At 38.4% G+C, this 22,778-nt stretch overlaps 1 protein-coding gene across 3 annotated transcripts in view; it reads right to left on the bottom strand.

Moving 5' to 3' along the window:
• The window catches only part of IQCG (IQ motif containing G), a 48,838-nt gene that overhangs the window by 13,702 nt on the left and 12,358 nt on the right, over positions 1-22,778 (bottom strand). For all 3 annotated transcript variants that reach the window (XM_013963410.2, XM_005675051.3, XM_005675052.3), the window contains exons 5-8: positions 20,800-20,928; positions 10,783-10,864; positions 3,098-3,259; positions 1,691-1,765 (exon numbers count right to left, since the gene is read on the bottom strand). In XM_013963410.2, the coding sequence (XP_013818864.1) occupies positions 1,691-1,765; positions 3,098-3,259; positions 10,783-10,864; positions 20,800-20,928 (448 nt within the window). The remainder of the gene's footprint in view (positions 1-1,690; positions 1,766-3,097; positions 3,260-10,782; positions 10,865-20,799; positions 20,929-22,778) is intronic.

Raw genomic sequence — 22,778 nt, 5'->3', positions numbered from 1 at the left:
TGAGGGGACATAAGGAATCTAGAACAATATACAAAAATTAATAGCCTTTCCATATACTATGCACTTAGCGGCATGTCCACTGAGAGAAAGATGGTTACCTAAACCTTGGTATATCCCCTCTTTGGCATATTATACAGCAAGTATACTGCTTTAGAAAAAATTAAAGACAATGCAAATTTTTTTAAAAAACTGGGTCTGGAAAAAAATATATACTATGATTCAATTTATGTCAAAACAAATATAAATAAATAGTAAAACAAGTAAGCATTTAGGTATATACACAAGAACATACATGAAAAGAAAGATACGGAAGAAATACTTGAAAAGGGGAGTAATTAAGAGAGTTTTCACTTTTAAAAATGTATATATTTCTGCACTGTTTCAAAATTTTCATTAAAACATATCTATGTATTGCTTATGTTATTAGGCTGAAGTTCTGGGTAACACTAACTTTATCCATCCAACATCCATTTATCCACCAACTCATCTGACTATTATCAAATACTTGCTCTATATCTAACATTTGAGGCAGGTAACATGCTTCATAATCCTGAAATTGCAGAGGTACAGGTTCTAATAGCCCACTGATATGTTCTTCAGTAAAGCCCTGTGAGACAGCATCTAGAAATTATCTTCTTTAACCACAAATTTGGAATTATTTACTAAAACTTCATCAGCTTTCTCAAAGGTAGGCTATATCATGAGTAAGTTGGAAAATTTTTTCCTTATTCAGCCTACAGAGATATTTTGAAAGGTTCCTTCCATTCAGCTTGTTTTGTTACCAGTATTGGAAATACTAATTCAAACCATTTCAGTCACATAATTTATATAATTATATGAATAATTTCATAATTCACATAATAAGAAATAGTGAGTAAATAAATATGTGGAAAAAATGGTCAGTTCCATTAGTAAGCAAAAAAAAAAAGCAAAATAAAACAATCCATGAAACTAGCAGACTTAAAAAAAAAAATCTAAAGCAGTTAGTTCCATTGAGGATACCTTCAAATTAATACCTGTATCCATTGCTGATGTCTGTGTAAAACAGAGACTACTAGCAATATTTATCAAAAGTCACAAAATACCAGTCTCTCAAATAATAATCTCATGCTTGAGATTTACTTTTAGCAAATAATTGCAGTGAAGAAAACAGTAATTTGGGCCAACCTTTCATTACGGCATTATTTACAGTAGTGAAACTTTAGAAATAACCTAAATATCCAGAACAGAGAGTAACAAATAAATTATAGAATAACTACTCTGCAGAACATTACAAAACCATTTGAAATTATTTTATAAGGAGACTATAATAAAATGGAAAAATGGGTGAAAAAACTGGCAATTAAAAAAAATCTTCACGCAACTAAGAATGTTATTTTTATAATTTTCAAAAATCAGAAAATTTAAAATTATGACTATGAGGCAATATAAGAACAAGAAAATAGTGCCTTATATAATACTAAATGATAAAGGTAAAGGGCAAAATTTTACCTGTACTCAAATTGCAGCTTTATAAAACATTTATCCAGATGGATAACTTATACAGAAAACATGGGCTATATAGCTCTTTTATTGGCTGGTATGATTACAGTCGATTTTTCTTTCCTTAAAAAAAATTGTTTTGCTGTCCTTGGCATTTTATAAGTGGGAAACAAACACTTCAGAGGATAAGAAAGGTCTGGGGACCCACCTGCTGCTCCTTTCTAAGGAACAGTTCAATCTCAGCATGAATCCGGTTCTCTTCTTCAGTCTTCAGCCGTAGTTTCTGTGAATAACAAACCAACGTCAGAAATCTTCCCAACAGGGCTGCAAGTGAGCTCTCAAGATTAGGGGTACGGCTGTGACAGTAGCACGAGTTTTCTCCACCAACTGGGATCCTAAGGGCTCCACAGTATTCCTCCAGAGCAGCAATGCAGTTTCCCTGAATTCAATTCATGTTCACAACACATCTGAGTCATGTCTGGCACTGTTGCACAGGCAACAGCCCAGAGCAAGAGGGCCATAATCCTGTTGCCTGGAAAGTGATGCCCATTTAAAGAGAGAAACAGTGCTTCAAGGGCACAAGGTTCTCAGGCCTACAAAAGGATATGCCAGAGTGCAAAAAACTGTTTGCTGTCATAGTCTTACGCCACACTTGGGAAATAAGCTTTCTGATAAGCAGGGACTCAAAGAAAGGAGTCCTCCTACTGCACGCAGATGACATGCTTGACTAACGTTTGCTCCTTCTCGCCAGCATCTTGTTCTTTTAGCCATTTAGCCTCCTCCCCAAATGATCATTTTTAGAAAAAGTTTCCAGGAAGTATACAACATGTTACTATTTATCTGTAATTTGGAGATGAAAATTTGTAGTTCTAAGTAGAATATGACAAGTTTGGTACTGAGATATATAAAGAGATTTAAAAATTTAAATTAAATTAAATGTCTTTAAGAGAGGGTATGATTTAAAGAAATCTGGAAATATGTTTTGACTTTTCTTAATGTAAATATGTTATTTGTAGTAGGTTATTTCTATGACTTAAGGGCAAAATTTCTTAAACATGGAACTGAATGTGTTCCATGCAGGGGGAAAATAGCCTTTTTCCTCTAAAATGAGGGTCTACCCTGGTTTCTTTCTACTGATACTTTTCACTGTGACTTTTCATTTCTATTAATATAAATTTATATGTGCATGAATTCAGCTGTCTAAATTTTGTACTTCTTAATGGCAAGATGAAAAATATTGGTTGGGTAAGAAAAGTAGCAGCAAAAACCTATAGTTACTGAGTGTCTTGTTTTGCCCTCTCCCTGTAATTACCAGAAGAAATGGCAAACGGCTTCATAAAATAAGGATAAAGTGACCAAGAGAAGAAAGTACAACCAATTTCAAAGTCCTTACAAAAAATCAGGAGATCTAGGCTATACCCCATCAGAATCTCTGCTTGCAAAAAAGCAAGTCTTCATCCCTTTTTTGTCTTTAGCCTCAGATGTTAGGGTTGCTGGAGAGAGAGAACAGAGATCAGGGAAGTCTCCCCCTCGCACCTCCTTTGTCGACTGAAATATCAGGAGCGACAGTTTTGAAAGCCAGTCACTAGATTCATGCCTAATTAACAGTGATCACCTCAATCTCTTCCAGCAAGAGCTCTTCTGTTTTGCTGCATTTTTTCTGGGTCTGGGAAATCTGCAGTTCTGTGTTTCTCTTCATATAATGATTCTCCATGTTGGTTTTTGCCTTCATCTCTTGCAACTGATCCTTGAGGTGAGCGATATATTCATTCCGATTCTGTAGAGGTTAAGACCAGATTTCTAAATTTAAATGCATTCTACCTCCATTCAGCTCAGTCAGCACCTTAAGCTTTGGTACTTATGTATCAACAGGGAACTGGATCTGTTTTTCTGCTATCGCACTAGGAGTTTACCCAATAATCATGGATAGTATAAATGAAAATGAGAAGTAGTTCTAAGACTGTGAGATTCTTCCCTAGGCACATTATTTGGGTATCCTGTATCCACAATTTCCCATTACTATTTCATTTTAGTGGAAAGAGCACTGAACTAAATGATCAAAAGACCTAACTTCCCACCCAAGCCCTACCAATTGTGTGAATTAGGACACTTTAGTTAAACTCTCCAAGTCTCACCTTCTTTAAAATAGAAACATTAATATCCACCCTGCCTGAAATATCTTAGCAAATAATTATAAGGATTAATTGACAATGTGTTTGAAAATTCTTCCCAGGTTACAAAGTGCTTGGCAACTTCTTTTCTTTTTTAAATTGTGTTAACATTGGTTTATAACATTACGTAAGCTTCATGTGTGCAACATTATATTGATATTTCAACTTCTGTATACATTACAATGTGCTCAATACCGAAAATTTAGCTTCCATCCATCACCATATAGTTGACCCCCTCTCCTTTACCCATTTCTTACCCCCAACCCTTTCCCCTTCTGGTACCGACTACTCTGTTCTACATGTTTGTTTTTGTTTGCTTTGTTCATCTATTTTTGTTTGTTTGTTTTAGATTCCACATATGAGTGAAATTATACAGTATTTATCTTTCTTTGTCTGACTTATTTCACTTTGCATGATAATCTCAATGTCCACCCATATTGTCAAAAATAGCAAGATTCCATCTTTGTATGGCTAGGAAGTATCCGTTGTCTATACACTGTTGTAAACATGTACCACACCTTCTTTATCCATTTACCTGTCAATGTGAATATAGGTTGTTTCCTTATCTTGGCTGTTCTGAACAATGCTGCAATGAACACAGGGGTACATACACCTTTCTGAATTAGTATCTTCATGTTCTTTGGATAAATACCCAGAAGTAGAATAGCTGAATCATACAGTAGTTCTCTTCTTAATTTTTCGAGGGATCTCCATACTGTTTTCCAAAGCTGGAGCTGCCACTAAGGTATATAGCACTAGAAAGATACTCTCAGAACAGGATTCTGAGAAGGAGTTATTTCCCCATTGGGCCTAGGAATTCTCATTTTCCTTAAATTTTGAACGCTGGACAAGTGAAAATATAGACAGATAGACACATAGATAGATAGAGATATATCTTCCATAAGCTAGAAGAATTTGAAACTTTGTTGATTATTAGGCACCCCACTCCAGTACTCTTGCCCAGAAATCACATGGACGGAGGAGCGTGGTGGGCTGTAGTCCATGGGGTCGCTAAGAGTCGGACACAACTGAGTGACTTCACTTTCACTTTTCACTTTGATGCACTGGAGAAGGAAATGGCAACACACTCCAGTGTTCTTGCCTGGAGAATCCCAGGGATGGGAAAGCCTGGTGGGCTGCCATCTCTGGGGCCGCACAGAGTCGGACACGACTGAAGCGACTCAGCAGCAGCAGCAGCATACTGACTCTGCCTCAGTCAGTCCCTTCCATCAGGAAGCTTCCATAAGCCTCTTATCCTTCTCCATCAGAGGGCAGACAGACTGAAAACCACAATCACAGAAAACTAACCAATCTGGTCACATGGACCACAGCCTTGTCTAACTCAGTGAAACTATGAGCCATGCCATGAAGGGCCATGGTGAAGAGTTCTAACAAAATGCAGTCCACTGGAGAAGGGAATGGCAAACCACTTCAGTATTCTTGCCTTGAGAACCCCAAGAACAGTATGAAAAGGCAAAAAGATAGGACAATTAATGATGAACTCCCCAGGTCGGTAGGTGCCCAATATGCTACTGGAGATCAGTGGAGAAATAACTCCAGAAAGAAAGAAGGGATGCAGCCAAAGCAAAAGCAATACTCAGTTGTGGATGTGACTGGTGACGGGGTAAAGTCCAATGCTGTAAAGAGCAATATTGCATAGGAATCTGGAATGTCAGGTCCATGAATCAAGGCAAATTGGAAGTGGTCAAACACAAGATGGCAAGAGTAAACATCGACATTTTAGGAATCAGCGAAGTAAAACAGACTGGAATGGGTGAATTTAACTCAGATGACCATTACATCTACTACTGTGGGCAACAATCCCTTAGAAGGAATGGAGTAGCCATCATATTTAGAGAAAAAAAAAAAAGAGTCCAAAATGCAGTACTTGGATGCAATCTCAAAAATGACAGAATGATCTCTGTTCGTTTCCAAGGCAAACCATTCAATATCACAGTAATCCAAGTTGATGCCTTGACCAGTAGTGCTGAAGAAGCTGAAATTGATTGGTCTTCTATGAAGACCTACAAGATCTTCTAGAACTAATACCCAAAAAATATGTCCTTTTCATTATAGAGGACTGGAATGCAAAAGCAGGAAGTCAAGAAGTACCTGGAAGAACAGGCAAATTTGGCCTTGGAGTACAGAATGAAGCAGGGCAAAATCTAATAAAGTTTTGCTAAGACAATGCACTGGTCATAGCAAACACCTTCTTCCAACAACACAAGAGAAGACTCTACACATACACATCACCAGGTGGTCAACACCAAAATCACATTGATTATATTCTTTGCAGCCAAAGATGGAGAAGATCTATACAGTCAGAAAAAAACAAGACAGGGAGTTGACTCTGGCTCAGATCATGAACTCCTTATTGCCAAATTCAGACTTAAATTGAAGAAAGTAGGGAAAAACCACTAGACTTAAATCAAATCCCTTATGATTATACAGTGAAAATGAGAAGTAGATTCAAGGGATTAGATCTGAAAGACAGAGTGCCTGAAGAACTATGGGTGGAGGTTTGTGACATTGTACAGGAGACAGGGATCTAGACCATCCCCAAGAAAAAGAAATGCAAAAAAGCAAAATGTCTGTCTGAGGAGGCCTTACAAATAGCTGTGAAAAGAAGAGGTGAAAGGCACAAGGGAAAAGGAAAGATATAACCGTTTGAGTGCAGAGTTCCAAAGAATAGCAAGGAAAGATAAGAAAGCCTTCCTCGGTGATCAGTGCAAAGAAATAGAGGAAAACAACAGAATGGGAAAGACTAGAGATCTCTTCAAGAAAATTAGAAATACCAAGGGAACATTTCATGCAAAGATGGGCTCAATAAAGGACAGAAATGGTATAGACCTAACAGAAGCAGAAGATATTAAGAAGAGGTGGCAAGAATACACAGAAGAACTATACAAGAAAGATCTTCACAACACAGATAATCACGATAGTGTGATCACTCGCCTATAACCAGGCATCCTGGAATGCAAAGTCAAGTGGGCCTCACTACGAACAAAGCTAGTGGAGTTGATGAAATTCCAGTTGAGCTATTTCAAATCCTGAAAGATGATGCTGTGAAAGTGTTGCACTCAATATGCCAGCAAATTTGGAAAACTCAGCAGTGGCCACCGGACTGGAAAAGGTCAGTTTTCATTCCAATCCCAAAGAAAGGCAATGCCAAAGAATGTTCAAACTACTGCACAGTTGTACTCATCTCATACACTAGTAAAGTAATGCTCAAAATTCTACAAGCCAGGCTTTAACAGCAAGTGAACTGTCAACTTCCAGATGTTCAAGCTGGATTGAGAAAAGGCAGAGGAACCAGAGATCAAATTGCCAACATCCGTTAGACCATCAACAAAGCAAGCAAATTCCAGAAAAAAATATATTTCTGCTTTATTGACTATGCCAAAGCCTTTGACTGTGTGGATCACCACAAACTGTGGAAAATTCTGAAAGAGATGGGAATACCAGACCACCTGACCTGCCCCTCTTGAGAAACCTATATGTAGGTCAGGAAGCAGCAGTTAGAACTGGACATGGAACAACAGACTGGTTCCAAATAGGAAAATGAGTACGTCAAGGCTGTATATTGTCGCTCTGCTTATTTAACTAATATGCAGAATACATCATGAGAAACACTGGGCTGGATGAAGCACAAGCTGGAATCAAGATTTCCAGGAGAAATATCAATAACCTGAGATATGCAGATGACACCACCCTTATGGCAGAAAGTGAAGAGGAACTAAAAAGCCTCTTGATGAAAGTGAAAGAAGAGAGTGAAAAGCTGGCTTAAAACTCAACTTTCAGAAAAGTAAGATCATGGTATCTGGTCCCATCACTTCATGGTAAATAGATGAGGAAACAATGGAAACAGTGACAGACTTTATTTTGGGGGGCTCCAAAATCACTGCAGATGGTGACTGCAGCCATGAAATTAAAAGATGATTGCTCCTTGGAAAAAAAAGCTATGACCAACCTAGATAGTATATTAAAAAGTAGAGACATTACTTTGCCAAGAAAGGTCCATCTAGTCAAAGCTATGGTTTTTCCAGTAGTCATGTGTGGATGTGAGAATTGGACTATAAAGAAAGCTGAGAGTGGAAAAATAGATGCTTTTGAACTGTGGTGTTGGAGAAGACTCTTGAGAGTCCCTTGGACAGGTAGGAGATCCAACTGATCCATCCTAAAAGTAATCAGTCCTGAATATTCATTGGAAAGACTGGTACTGAAGCTGAAACTCCAATACTTTGGCCACCTGATGCAAAGAACTGACTCATTTGAAAAAACCCTGATGCTGGAAGAGATTTAAGTCAGGAGAAGAAGGGGACAACAGAGGATGAGATGGTTGGATGGCATCACTGACTCAATGGACATGAGCTGAGTAAACTCTGGGAGTTGGTGATGGAGAGGCCTGGCGTGCTGCAGTCCATGGTGTTGCAGAGTCGGACACGACTAAGCGACTGAACTGAACTGAACTATACTGACTCTAAGAAGAAGCAAAGTGAAACTAAAGTCCTGATTCTGGCTAGAGAAATCTTGTAAGTTGAGAATTACAAAGACCTAAATGTCTTCAACGGTTTCACTAGAGGTTGTTGTTGTTATTCCATTGCTAAGTTGTTCCAACTCTTTCCAACCCCATGAACTATAGCACACCAGGCTTCTCTGTCCTTCACTATCTCCTGAGTTTTCTCAAACTCATGTCCATTGAGTTGATAATGCCATCCAACTATCTCATCCTCTGTCGCCCCTTTCACCTCTTGCCCTGAATCTTTCTTAGCAACAGGGTTTTTTTCCAACGAGTTGGCTCTTCACATCTGGTAGTCAAAGTATTAAAGCTTCGGCTGTAGCATCAGTCTTTCCAATGAATATTCAGAATTGACTCCTTTCGGATTGACTGGTTTGATCTCCTTGCTGTCCAAGGGACTCTCAAGAGTATTCTCCAAAACCACAGTTCAAAAGCATCAATTCTTCAGCTTCTTTATGGTCCAACTCTCACATCCATACATGACCACTGGAAAAAACATAGCTTTGACTATATAGACCTTTGTTGGCAAAGTAATATCCCTGCTTTTTAAAATACATTGTCTAGGTTTGTCATAGCTTTTCCTCCAAGGAGTAAGCATCTTTTAATTTCGTAGCTGCAATCACTGTCCACATTGATTTTGGAGCCCAATAAAATGAACTCTGATACTGTTTCCAATTTTTCCCCGTCTATTTGCCATGAAGTGATGGGACTGGATGCCATGATCTTTGTTTTTTGAATGTTGAGTTTTAAGCCAAGTTTTTCACTCTCCTCTTTCACCTTCATCAAGAGACTCTTAAGTTCCTCTTCACTTTCAGTAGGAAGCTTCATAACTCAATTATTCCCTCACATTCCAGTGATCTACACACATACTTTCACACACTCAAGCCTGCCACCTTAATTGCTGGCATCATTTTCTGACCCACAGTTCTCCCGTATGCATGTACTTCCTGTCTTCTTGTTTTCCAACCTTGACTTGACCACTGGTTCTTCAGTAACTCTAGAGATTTTACTTGATTTCATCTTGCCAGTTGTGTTTTGTTCAAGGTTTGCCTTCAGTCTTCTAGTCCTGGTTTCACTCCTTTTCTGATCATCAAAATATCTGAGTGATATTCTACTTTGGTTTTACTGTGACTGAATGTAACAGCTGAGACTGCAATCCAAGAAGGTTAAGTTTCACAAGCAAGTGTTACTTGTTGGAAAAATTATATTGTCAACAATATAATGTAAAGAAAAGAGAAAAAAGGGGGTTGTAGCATTGGGGACTTGATTGGCAGAGGCCAAAGCTGAGGTCTCTTTTGATACTATTTGGTTTGGAGTCTTAAAAGGACATTAATACCTTTTTTTTTTAATACTCAAGGAATACAAGAAGAACTTTTAAATAATGGTAGAGTTTTTGAAGGAAAAAAAGTTAAGAAACTTCTGAAAAATTCTATTCATTAGAGAGAAAGCCTAAGTGTACACCAGTTTTTATAAATTTTTTGGAGGTGACGGTGGTGCAAAAATGGTTTTCAAAGAGCGTAAGCTATAAACCAAGGGTTAATAGGGATAATGAAGTAAAAATTGATAACAAAGGTACTTTAAAACTAATAGTAGAAAATAAGAGAGGATGCTAAGCAAGTCCGAAGACCTAAAGATAATAAATACCTCAGAAGAAAGGCTAGTGACCTTCTTTAGGCAATTCTTCCAAATATATTTTCCTAATATTCTTCTAACTTCTTTGTAGGAGATAAGGAAGATTCCTATATCTGAAGTATAAGCTTGTCCAAATAGCTAGGCAATGAAAAGCTGATATATCAGGCCATACTTAGTAACTTTCTTAATTCTAATAGTCATGGTACTAATTTCTAACTGCCCAAACACAGTTTTGTAAGTACTTGCTTAAAACTTGGGATGCATTTTCTTATACAGGTAAATTAGACATAAGGTAAGGCCCTAATGACCAGAAAAGCTCAATAAATCCACTCTGTAGTTGAAATATAATACAAATGACATTATTAACACTAACCATTAGGTGTAAGGAGTATTTGTGTTGTGCTTAGTCACTAAGTTGTGTCCGACCCTTTGCTACCCCATGGACTGTAGCCTACCAGGCTTCTCTGTCCATGGGGATTCTCCAGGCAAGAATACTGGAGTGGGTTGCCATGCCTTCCTCCAGGGGATCTTCCCAACCCAGGGACTGAAACCAGGTCTCCTGCATTGCAGGTAGTTTCTTTACCATCTGGGCCACCAAAGAAGCCTTGTAAGGAGTATGTGATGTGCTTAAGGTACTACCTAGGACTATAATCTCCCTTCTGGGACCTTGGCATACAAGAGACTGCCTGAGACAAGGTCTCCTGGAAGGAAGGAGTGGGTGATATGGTTGGATTGGTTGGGAGGGGTAAGAACAGATTAAGAGCACCAGAGGATTAGAGTTTCTCAAAGTTCGATTCTGGACATGTTTGTGCATTCCATCAAATATCTGCTATCCTTTTATTTTTAATATAAATATTAAAGGCAACCCATGGAAAACAACAATTTCTTATACATAACTTCTTTTTTTGCTTGAAAAGATGACTTCTACTTAGCTGTTATCAACCCAGTAACTTTTGGCATTGTCCAGATAATTCTTACCTGTACTTCAACTTGCCTTTCTTTTTTGACATTAAGCAACTGTTTTTGAAGAGATTTTATCTTCTTTCTTCCATTTTCCTCCCTAGAGAAAATAAGGATAATTTGTATTTTAGAGAAGTGCTTCTCAAAATTCAGTGTATACAGGTTCACCTGGAGGCTAAAAAACAGATTCCTGGGCTCTATCCAAGATTCTAATTCATTCAGTGGAATTTGCAACTGTACCAAGGTCCCAGGTGATGCTCATGGTACTGGACCATGGAGCAAAATTTCAGTAACATTTTTAAAAAGACTGTGATTTTGCTCTCCCTTTGCTCTCTCACCATGCTGCAGTTTGCACTGTCTCTCAGCTCTGTGTCCTGGAGATGGTGCGAAAATGGAGAGGAGTTTCTCAAATGCTGATTGCTGAAGCTTCCAAAGCAAGTTTCTTGCCTCCTCCCAGTGTCCATAGATTGGCTTCAGTGCACATGGGTGACAGGACCCAGAGACAGCTTTCCTAACACCAGAAAGTGCTGGAGTGGTCTGAGGGGCTGGTCAGTCCAGAGGCTGCTGTCCATACCCCCACCAGGTTCTGGCTCAGAACCTCAAAGCAGGGAAGAACCCCACATTCCATGCTGGGCTCAGGAGGAAGGATTTGTCAAGTGATCAAGCCCTGAGCCTTTAGAGTGGGAGCAGTGACTCCAAGACCCCGGTCTACCAGAGAACTAACCCTAGGGAGTATCAAATAGTGAGAACTCACAAAAAGGAAACCACTTGAATACAAGACCCGGCATCACCCAACCACCAGTAGCACCCTGTGCAGGATGCCTCATCTAAATGACAAAGAAAACAAAAACACAAACCCAATCATCAGCAGACAGGATTACCACCTCACTCAGCCTTGCCCATCAGAGGAAAAACAAGGAAACAAAAACCCACAACTCTCACCCTACAGGAAGCTCACACAAACCACTGGACCAACCTTAGGAGGGCAGAAACCAAAAGGAAGAAAGAATTCAACCTTCTTCAAGGAAAGAATTCAACTTTCCTTGAAGCCTGGGGAAAGGAGACCTCAAACACAATTGCCGGGAGCCAGCATGAGGAACTCTGCCCGTGGCAAAGGTCATGAGGAAGGAGGCTCGGCATACACAAAGGCGGGATTGAGCCTCAGGAGACCCCCTGTTCCCGAGCATCTACCCCCAAAACCAGAGTCTGCCTATTTTACTGCTTTATGCTCTCACCTACACCTCTGACTTTACGGGGGACTGTCCCCCACCATCTTTCTCTGAGAAAGAGTTAACTTATAGCTCCAGTTAATAAAATTCCTGGGCGTGACAAGAGTGCTTCAGTTCACAAACTCCTTTGGAAGTTCTCTAGCCTGCCTGACAGGTTCATCCGGCCACATGTGATTGTTCACAGCCTCCCAACCATGAGAGGCATGAGATGCTTTAAACTTTCTAAATACAGATTCTTTTGAGAAGTTAGAAAATTATTAGTATAGTGTAGTGGGTTGGTTAGAAATTATACTGGTGAAGAGTTTTCATTTATTGGGCCAATATTTGCTGCTAAGTCTCCATATTCCCTGCCCTTATACACATTAATTAATATAACTAGCATATAGGAGAAATAAGTATTAACCTTTGATATTAATCATGTTAAACCTGAGGCTAAGTAAATTCCTTTCTTAATTGTAACCCACTGCACCTTCACCCTATAGGAATGCAACTTTTATCTGGTGCATTTGGAGGGTGGCGCCTGGTTTAAGAAAATTCACCCCTGGAAAAAATAGGTTTTCTGGTTTACTGACCATTATCAGAAAGAAAGGGTCATAAAATGTTAGCAGGCCTCGTGGCCAGAAGATGATGTAAAGCCCCCAAGACCTTTGTATACATTTGTATAAAGCACCTGATTTTGATAAGGGTCAGGTCTGCTGACCCCGTGTGACTCTGTATTCATCCCTATGTATAACAAAAAGTATATAAGCAGACCTGAAAAATAAAGAAACAGACCAGTTCCTGGAAAGACTGGTTTCCCCCGTGTGGTCTCCTTTTGTGCTCTTCTTTTCTGGCTGATTCCCATCTGGAGCGTGGAGGCTCGCCATGTCTACTTACTTGCCCTGGCTTCTAAGACCCACGCAAGAGGGAGCCCAAGTTGGGGCACCCTCTGCTATTCAAGTGGGCACCGGTGGCCTACATAGGTGGTGCAAACTCCTTGTCTTGGAGTTTTATTGGTTTTCCACGTAAACCAAGTTATTCAGCCTCTTTTCTCCACTAATTTTCCTAGTACACTATTCTTTCCTAATCTCTCTTTATATCTCTAATTAAATAGTTCTTTCCTAGGACACCGACTCTGCCCCTGCTTCGAATTTCCTGGATCCACCGGGACTGGACCCCGGCACACAATAACTTGGAAAAAAAAATGAAAAGGCAGAGAAATACTGCACAAATGAAGGAACAAACTAGAAACACAGAAGTCCAAATAAATGAAGAGGAAATAGAAAAATTCTTTTTCTTGAAAAAGAATTCAGAATAATGATAGTAAAGATGATCAAAAACCTTGAAAACAAAATGGAGAAAATGCAAGAATCAATTAACAAATACCTAGAAGAATTAAAGAATACATATACAGAGACAAACTACACAATTACTGAAATTAAAAATACTCTAAAAGGGATCAATAGCAGAATATCTGAAGCAGAAGAATGAATGAGTGAGCTGGAAGATAAAATGGTAGAAATAACTTCTGAAGAGCAGAATAGAGTAAAAAGAATGAAAAGAGCTGAGGACAGTCTCAGAGACCTCTGGAACTATATCAAGTGCACCAACATTCAAATTATAGGGGTCCTAGAAGAAGAAAAGAAAAAGAAATGGTATGAGAAAATTTTTGAAGACATTATAGTTGAAAAGTTCTCCAGCATGGAAAAGGAAATAGTCAATCAAGTCCAAGAGGCACAAAGAGTCCCATACAGGATAAACCCAAGGAGAAACAAGCCAAGACACATACTAATCAAACGAACAAAGACTAAACACAAAGAATATTAAAAGCAGCAAGGGAGAAGCATGTAACATACAAGGGAAACCCCATATGCTTTACAGCTGATCTTTCAGCAGAAACTCTACAGGCCAGAAGGGAATTGCAGGATATATTTAAAGTACTGAAAGGGAAAAATCTACAACCAAGATTACTGTACCTGGCAAGGATCTCATTCAAAATTGATGGAGAAATAAAAAGCTTTTCCAACAAGCAAAAGTTAAGAGAATTCAGTACCATCAAACCAGCTTTACAACAAATGTTAAAGGGACTTATATAATCAAGAAATACAACAGAAGAAAAAAGATCTACAAGATCAACCCCAAACAATTAGAAAATGGCAATAGGAACATATATATCAATTTAATTACCTTAAATGTAAATGGATTAAACACTCCAACCAAAAGACACAGACTGGCTGAATGGAGACAAAAACAAGACCCATATATATGTTGTCTACAAGAAACCCACTTCAGACCTCAAGACACATATAGCCTGAAAGTGAGAGGATGGAAAAAGTGTATTTCATGCAAATAGGAAGCAAAAGAAAGCTGAAGTAGCAATCCTCATATCAGACAAAATAGACCTTAAAATAAAGAAGATTACCAGAGATAGGGAAGGACACTACATAATGATCAAGGGATCGATCCAAGAGAAAGACATAACAATTGTAACTATCTATGCTGAGCGCCAAAGAATTGATGCTTTTGAACTGTGGTGTTGGAGAAGACTCTTGAGAGTCCCTTGGACTGCAAGGAGATCCAACCAGTCCATTCTGAAGGACATCAGCCCTGGGATTTCTTTGGAAGGGATGAAGCTAAAGCTGAAACTCCAGTACTTTGGCCACCTCATGCGAAAAGCTGACTCATTGGAAAAGACTTTGATGCTGGGAGGGATTGGGGGCAGGAGGAGAAGAGGACGACAGAGGATGAGATGGCTGGATGGCATTACTGACTCGATGGATGTGAGTCTGCATGAACTCCGGGAGTTGGTGATGGACAGGGAGGCCTGGCATGCTGTGATTCATGGGGTCGCAAAGAGTCGGACACAACTGAGCGACTGAACTGAACTGAACTGATGCACCCAACATAGGAGCACCTCAATACATAAGACAAACACTAACAGACATAAAAGGAGAAATTGACAGTAACACGATAATAAGGAGGAGATTTTAATACCCCACTCACACCAATGGACAGATCATCAAAACAGAAAATGAATAAGGAAACACAAGCCTTAAATGATACATTAGATGAGATGGATCTTATTGACATCTTCAGGACATTCCATCCAAATGCAGAATACACCTTCTTCTCAAGTGCACATGGAACATTTTCCAGGGTAGACCACATCTTGGGTCACAAATCAAACCTCAGCAAATTTAAGAAAACTGAAATCATATCAAGCGTCTTTTCCAACCACAATGCTATGAGACTAGATATCAATTACAAGAAAAAAAGTGTAAGACACACAAAAACATGGAGACTAAACAACACACTTCTAAATAACCACCAGGTTACTGAAGAAACCAAAAGGGAAATCAAAAAATTTCTAGAAACAAATGATAATTAAAACACAACAACTCAAAACCTATGGGATGCAGCAAAAGCAGTTCTAAGAGGGAAGTTTATAGCAATACAATCCTACCTCAAGAAACAAGAAAAACATTGAATAGAGAACCTAACTGTACACCTAAAACAACTGGAAAAAGAAGGAAAAAAAACCTAAATTAGTAGAAAGAAATACATAAACACCCAAGCAGAAATAAATAAAAAAGAAATGAAAGAAACAATAGTAAAGATTAATAAAACTAAAAGCTGGTTCTTTGAGAAGATAAACAAAATTGACAAACCTTTAGCCAGACTCATCAAGAAAAAAAGAAAGAATCAAATCAACAAAATTAGAAATGAAAAAGGAGAGGTTACTACAGACAATGCAGAAAAACAAAGGATAAGAGGCTATTATGGGCTTCCCTGGTGGCTCAGATGGTAAAGCATCTGCCTACAAAGTGGGAGACCCGGGTTCGATCCCTGGGTCGGGAAGATCCCCTGGAGAAGGAAATGGCAACCCACTCCAGGACTCTTGCCTGGAAAATCCCATGGACTGAGGAGCCTGGTAGGCTATAGTCCATGGAGTCACAAAGAGTCAGACACAACTGAGCGATTTCACTTCACTTCACTTCATGAGCAACTATATGGCAATAAAATGGGTAACCTGGAAGAAATGGACAGATTCTTAGAAAAGCTCAGCCTGCCAAGACTGAACCAGGAAGAAATAGAAATTATGAACAACCCAATTACAAGCACTGAAATTGAAGCCGTGATCAAAAATCTCCCAAAAAACAAAAGCCCAGAACCAGATGACTTCACAGGCAAATTCTATCAAACTTAGAGAAGAGCTAATGCCTATCCTTCTAAAACTCAAAAAATTGCAGAGGAAGGAACACTTCCAAACTCATTCTACGAGGCCACCATCACTCTGATACCAAAACCAGACAAAGACAAACCAAAAAAAGAAAACTATAGGCCAATGTCACTGATGAACATAGATGCAAAAATTCTCAGCAAAATTTTAGCAAACAGAGTTCAGCAACACATCAAAAAGCTCATACACTATGATCAAACTGGGTTTATTCCAGGGATGCAAGGATTCTTCAATATACTCAAATCAATCAATGTGATACACTATATTAACAAATTGAAAGATAAAAATTATATGACAATCTCAATAGATGCAGAAAAAGCCTTTGACAAAATTTGGCACCCATTTAGAATTAAAACTCTTCAAAAAATGGACATAGAAGGACCTACCTCAACACAGTAAAGGCCATAAATAATAAGCCTACAGCAAACATTACTCTCAATGGTGAAAAACTAAAAGCATTCCCCCTAAGATCAGGAATAAGGCAAGGGTGTCCACTTTCACCACTATTATTCAACATAGTTCTGGAAGTGCTAGCTACAAGCAATCAGAGAAGAAAAAGAAAAAAAAGAATCCAGATAGGAAAAGAAGAAGTAAAGCTCTCACTGTTTGCAGATGATATGATACTGTACATAGAAAACCTTAAAGATAGTATCAGAAAATTACCAAGCTAATCAGTGAATTTAGAAAAGTTGCAGGATACAAAATCAATACACAGAAATCAGTTGAAATCCTATATACTAACAATGAAAAATCAGAAAGAGAAATTACGAATCAATCCCATTCACCATTGGAACAAAAAGAAGTAGATATCTAGGAATAAACCTACCTAAGGAGACAAAAGAATTGTACACAGAATATTATGACACAAATGAAAGAAATCAAAGATGACATAAAGAGATGGAGAGATATTCCATGTTCCTGGGTAGGGAGAATCAATATTGTAAAAATGACTATACTGCCAAACACTATCTACAGATTCAGTGTGATCCCTATCAAATTACCAATGGCATTTTTCATGTAACTAGAGCAAAAAATTTCACAATTCATATGGGAACACAAAAGAACCCAAATAGCCAAAGTAGTCTTGAGAAAGAAGAATGGAGCTAAAGGAATCAACCTTCCTGACTTCAGATAATACTACAAAGCTACAGACATCAAGACAGTATGGTGCTGGCACAAAAACAGAAATTTAGACCAATGCAACAAGATAGAAAGCCCAGAAATAAACCTATGCACCTATGGGTACCTTATTTTTGACAAAGGAGGCAAAAATATACCATGGGGCAAAGACAGCCTCTTCAATAAATGGTGCTGGGAAAACTGGCCAGCTACATGTAAAAGAATGAAATTAAAACACTTCCTAACAACATACACAAAGATAAACTCAAAATGGATTAAAGACCTAAATGTAAGACCAGAAACTATAAAACTCTTACTAGAGGAAAACATAGGCAGAACACTTGACATAAATCAAAGCAAGATCCTCTATGACCCACCTCCTAGAGTAATGGAAATAAAAACAAAAGTAAACAAGTGGGACCTGATTAAACTTAAAAGTTTTTGCATAGGAAAGGAAGCTATAAGCAAGGTGAAAAGACGACCCTCAGAATGGGAGAAAATAATAGCAAATGAAACAACTGACAAAGGATTAACTTCCAAAATATACAAACAGCTCATACAACTCAATACCAGAAAAACAAACAACGCAATCAAAAAGTGGGAAAAAGACCTAAACAGACATTTCTCCAAAGAAGATATACAGTTGGCTAACAAACACATGAAAAGATGCTTAACATCATTCTTCAGTTCAGTCATTCAGTCATGTCTGACTCTTTGCGACCCCATGAATCGAAGCACCCCAGGCCTCTCTGTCCATCACCAACTCCCAGAGTTCAACAAAACTCATGTGCATCAAGTCGGTGATGCCATTCAGCCATCTCATCCTCTGTTGTCCCCTTCTCCTCCTGCCCCAAATCCCTCCCAGCATCAGGGTCTTTTCCAATGAGTCAACTCTTCGCATGAGATGGCCAAAGTACTGCAGTTTCAGCCTCAGCATCAGTCCCTCCAATGAACACCCAGGACTGGTCTCCTTAGGATGGACTGGTTGGATCTCCTTGCAGTCCAAGGGACTCGCAAGAGTCTTCTCCAGCATTCATTATTAGAGAAATACAAATCAAGGCTACAATGAGATATCACCTCACACCAGTCAGAATGGCCCTCATCCAAAAGTCTACAAACAATAAATGCTGGAGAGCGTGTGGAGAAAAGGAAATGCTCTGGCACTGTTGGTGGGAATGTAAATTAATACAGCCACTATGGAAGACGGCATGGAGATTCCTTAAATAACTAGGAATAAAAACACCATATGACCCAGCAATCCTACTCCTAGGCATATACCCTGAGGAAACCAAAATTGAAAGAGACACAAGTATCCCATTGTTCATTGCAGCACTCTTTACAATAGCTAGAACATGAAAGCAACCCAGATGTCCATCGACAGATGAATGGATAAAGAAGCTGTGGTAGATATACACAATGGAATTTACTCAGCCATAAAAAGAAACACATTTGAGTCAGTTCTAATGAGGTGGATGAACCTAGAACTCATATGCAGAGTGAAGTGAATCAGAAAGAGAAAGATAAATACCATCTTCTAACACATATATACAGAAACTAGAAAAATGGTACTGAAAATTTTATTTACAGGGCAACAATGTAGAAACAGACATACAGAATAGACTTACGGACATGTGGAGAGGGGAGGAGAGGGTGAGATGTATGGAAAGAGTAACATGGAAATTTATATTACCATATGTAAAATAGATAGCTGGGAATTTGCTGTATGGCTCAGGAAACTCAAACAGGGGCTCTGTATCAACCTAGAGGGGTGGGATGGGGAGGGAAAGGGGAAGGAGTTTCAAAAGGAAGGGTATATATGTATACCTATGGCTGCTTCATGTTGAGGTTTGACAGAAAACAGCAAAATTCTATAAAGCAATTATCCTTCAATTTAAAAAAAAAAAACACTTAATTTTTAAAAAAGATTGTGATTGTAGTAAACTGGAAGAGGATTTTCTGGCTTATCAGTGTGGTATCTAAAATTGCTGCTGCTGAGAACAAGCTAAGAAGAGGAGGAACAGGAAGAGGAAAAAGATGAATCTTTTCTATTCTGAGCACCTCTAAGCAAATCTAAGGACATAATCTCTGTCATCACTCCCGTTTTACAGATGAGGAAAATGCACATAGAGAGTTGAGGTAACTTGCTGCAGAGGGCCTGAGAATGTGCCCCCAGACCTCCTAGTACAGGTAATGTAAGCAAACAAGGGTCCAAGCTCTCGACTCTCAATTCCTCCACTGTTTGTGCTCTGAGGCCATCCTTCCCACAGACTGCTCCCAGCCAAGTTTTGAGGGTGGCAGGGATAAGGCCATCCCTTCCTAGGAGACTCTGGACTCTTCTGATGCTTGACTTTGGCTCAAGGACTCCCTGCTGACCTTGCCAAAGCATCCTTAGATTGCAGGGTGGTCTCAACCACCCAACGTTCCCTCTCCTTCACTTACGGTGAGTCTAGCATTGAGTCCAAAGGCTCCCTCCCCATTTTCTCTCACATAAGGGTTTCCCTGATAAAAGTCTTTACATTAATAATCTCATCTTGTCATCTGTCTCTAAGAAGATACAGACTCACACACTTGCCATAGTCACAGAGCAGAATGAGTTTAAATGGCAGAGCAGAATTTAAACTCAGTACTGTCTGAATGAGAATTTAACTATTTTATGTTGTTTCTGTTTGCCCTCAGAAACAGAATTCTGCTTATCTCCAGAAATCCCCTTATTTAGGTTTAAAACAAAATGACAGAACAATACAATAAAAAATAATAATAATACCTATCTTAGCTTGAGCTGCCATAATAAAAATATCATAGATTGGAAGGCTTATAAACAGAGAAATTCATTGCTCACAGTTCTGGAGGCTATTAAGTCTAAGATCCGGGTACCGTCCAACTCAGTGTCTGCTGAGAACCTGCCACCTGGTTCACAACTGCCCATTTTCGTTTGTATCTACATGACAAAAGAGGAAGGCAGCTCTCCTGGGTCTTGTTTATCAGGGCACTAATCCCACAGATGAGGGCTCCATCCTTAAGACCTACTCACTGACCAAAGACGTCCAACCTCCTAAAACCATCACTCTGGAGGCTGGGATTCCAAAAACTGAGGTTAGAGGAGCACAAACATTCAGTCTACAGCAACAACAATAACAACAACAAAAAAAACCCTTATTAAGTAACATCTAGAGAAATCCTGCTAACTAGAATCTTGAGATTGTCATTGCCAAAACAAACCATAGATTATGCACTACTCATCTGTGTAGTACATATATTGTACTATATATATTATAGATAGAGATAACTGAAGCCCAGAAATTGAGCTATTGTTCCAGCAGAACTCCAAACAGAACCCAACTTTCTGACTCCTAGTTATCTCTCCTTAAAAGCAAAAACTTGATTTGCTTTAGAAATCTAAGACTTCCAGTAAGAGTTTTATAGCACTTTAAAAGGCAACAAAGCAAATAAACCTAAAGTTACTCTCACCTGGCAATAATATCATAGAAATGCATTTTGCTTTCCCTCTCTTTGCCCAAAGCTTTCAGGAGATTGGTGAAAGTGCCTTCTTCTTGCAACTCCTCCATAGTTTCTGTAATTACATCACTCAAAAATTGCCTGTAAGGAGAAATGTAAGAAATGTAAGATGAATCAGTAAGGTATATTTCCCCACATTCACAAAGAGCTACAGAAATCACACAAGTTAAGACTCAGAAGGACCATCATAACTAAATTTGAATTATTCTTGGAAGGCAGAAATAGTTTAGTATTAGAAAATCTACTAATGGAAATCATCACATTAATAAGGACAAAAGGAGAAAAAAGCCAAATGATTATCGCATCATTTAAAAACAAACAACAACTCTTAGCAAAAAAGAGAAACTCCTTAACCAGAAAAAGTTTACATACTGAAGACTAACGGACCTGGAATGTACAGCATGATATTGTGTATACAACATTTAAGAACATGTAAAACTATGAACGTGAAAGTGAAAGTTAGTCACTCAGTCATGTCTGACTCTCTGTGACCCCATGTACTGTAGCCCAGCAGGATCCTCTGTCCATGGAATTCTCCAGGCAAGAATACTGGAGTGGGTTGCCATTTTCCTTCTCCAGGGGATCTTCCTGACCCAGGGATCGAACCCAGGTCTCCCACATTGCAGGCATACTCTTTACCATCTGAGCCACCTATATGTATCATTTAAATAAAATACTTACATACATAACAAAAGTATCACAACATATACAAGAGAACAATAAACAACAAATTCAGAAGAACTATTTGGGGGAAGGGTGAGGGGACTAGAATCAGAGTCTTCAATTGTACCTGACATATTTTATTTGAAAAAAAAACTCTTAAAGCTATCATGTAAAATGTTAAGATTTGGTGGTTATATACATAAGGATTAATAATTTTATTCTTCACATTTTTCTGCATTGTTGAAATATTTCATAATTTGAAAAAGTTAAATCATTAAAAAATTTTTGTATAAAGAGTTAATACAATACATTTTAGAGATGAGTGAATCCAGACTCAGGAAGATTAAATGCCTTCCTTGCCCAAGTTCACAGAACTAGCTTGAAAAAGAGCTAGAACTATTTAATTCAGATTATTGACTCCTAGTCCATTGAGTATTTTCTCCTAGGTAGAGAATTTTAAATACTGTTATTTAATGTTTTGATATAGAATCACAAGAAGTATACTTACTGTTTTACATAATTATTACCAATAGTTCACACAAAAAATTCAATAACTATATTGAGAAAATAAATACAATGAAGTCATATCAATTGAAAAACTATGATCCCACACACTGAGAATGAAAGGACATTAACTAGCAGCTTATAAACAGGACACCATCTTTAAGGGATGCAAATGTGAAACCAGATTATTTATAGCAAGAGATGATACCCTCTGGTGAGGGTCTAAAGCAGGGGTCAGCGAGTTTTCCTGTAATTGGACAAATAGTAAATGTTTTTGGTTTTGCAGGACATAAACTCCGTGTTGAAATTACTTGACTCTTTTTTTATCCCATCAAAGCAGTCATAGACAATATATAAAATGGGCGATGTTGTGTTCCAGTAAACTTTATTTTCAAAAACAGACTACAGGCTGGATTTGGCTAGTGGCCCTGGGTAATTGTTATAAACCCTTATTTACCAAAAATTACTATCAAAATGTTATACTTTCTTTTAAACTTAACAGGATTCTTTGTCAACAAGCCAGTTGACAATGAAAAATTGAGCATTAAGAATGGAAACTGAGAGTGCTTAAGAAATCCTCAGGATTAAAACAGTTTAAAATTTGACTACTTTGATAGTATCTATCTCTTACTGAAGAATAAACCATCACAATAGCCACCAATCTCTGCCAAGCACTGGCTGATACTTCCCTCCACAGTTATCATTATTCTCATTTTTAAAAACTGTAAACAAAGGCTCAATAACTTACCCAACCATATACCACC

This window comes from Capra hircus, chromosome 1 (assembly GCF_001704415.2).
Source record: "Capra hircus breed San Clemente chromosome 1, ASM170441v1, whole genome shotgun sequence".
Lineage (NCBI taxonomy): Eukaryota > Metazoa > Chordata > Mammalia > Artiodactyla > Bovidae > Capra > Capra hircus.
Note: the sequence above shows the minus strand (reverse complement) of the source record. Positions and strands in the feature narration are given on the sequence as shown.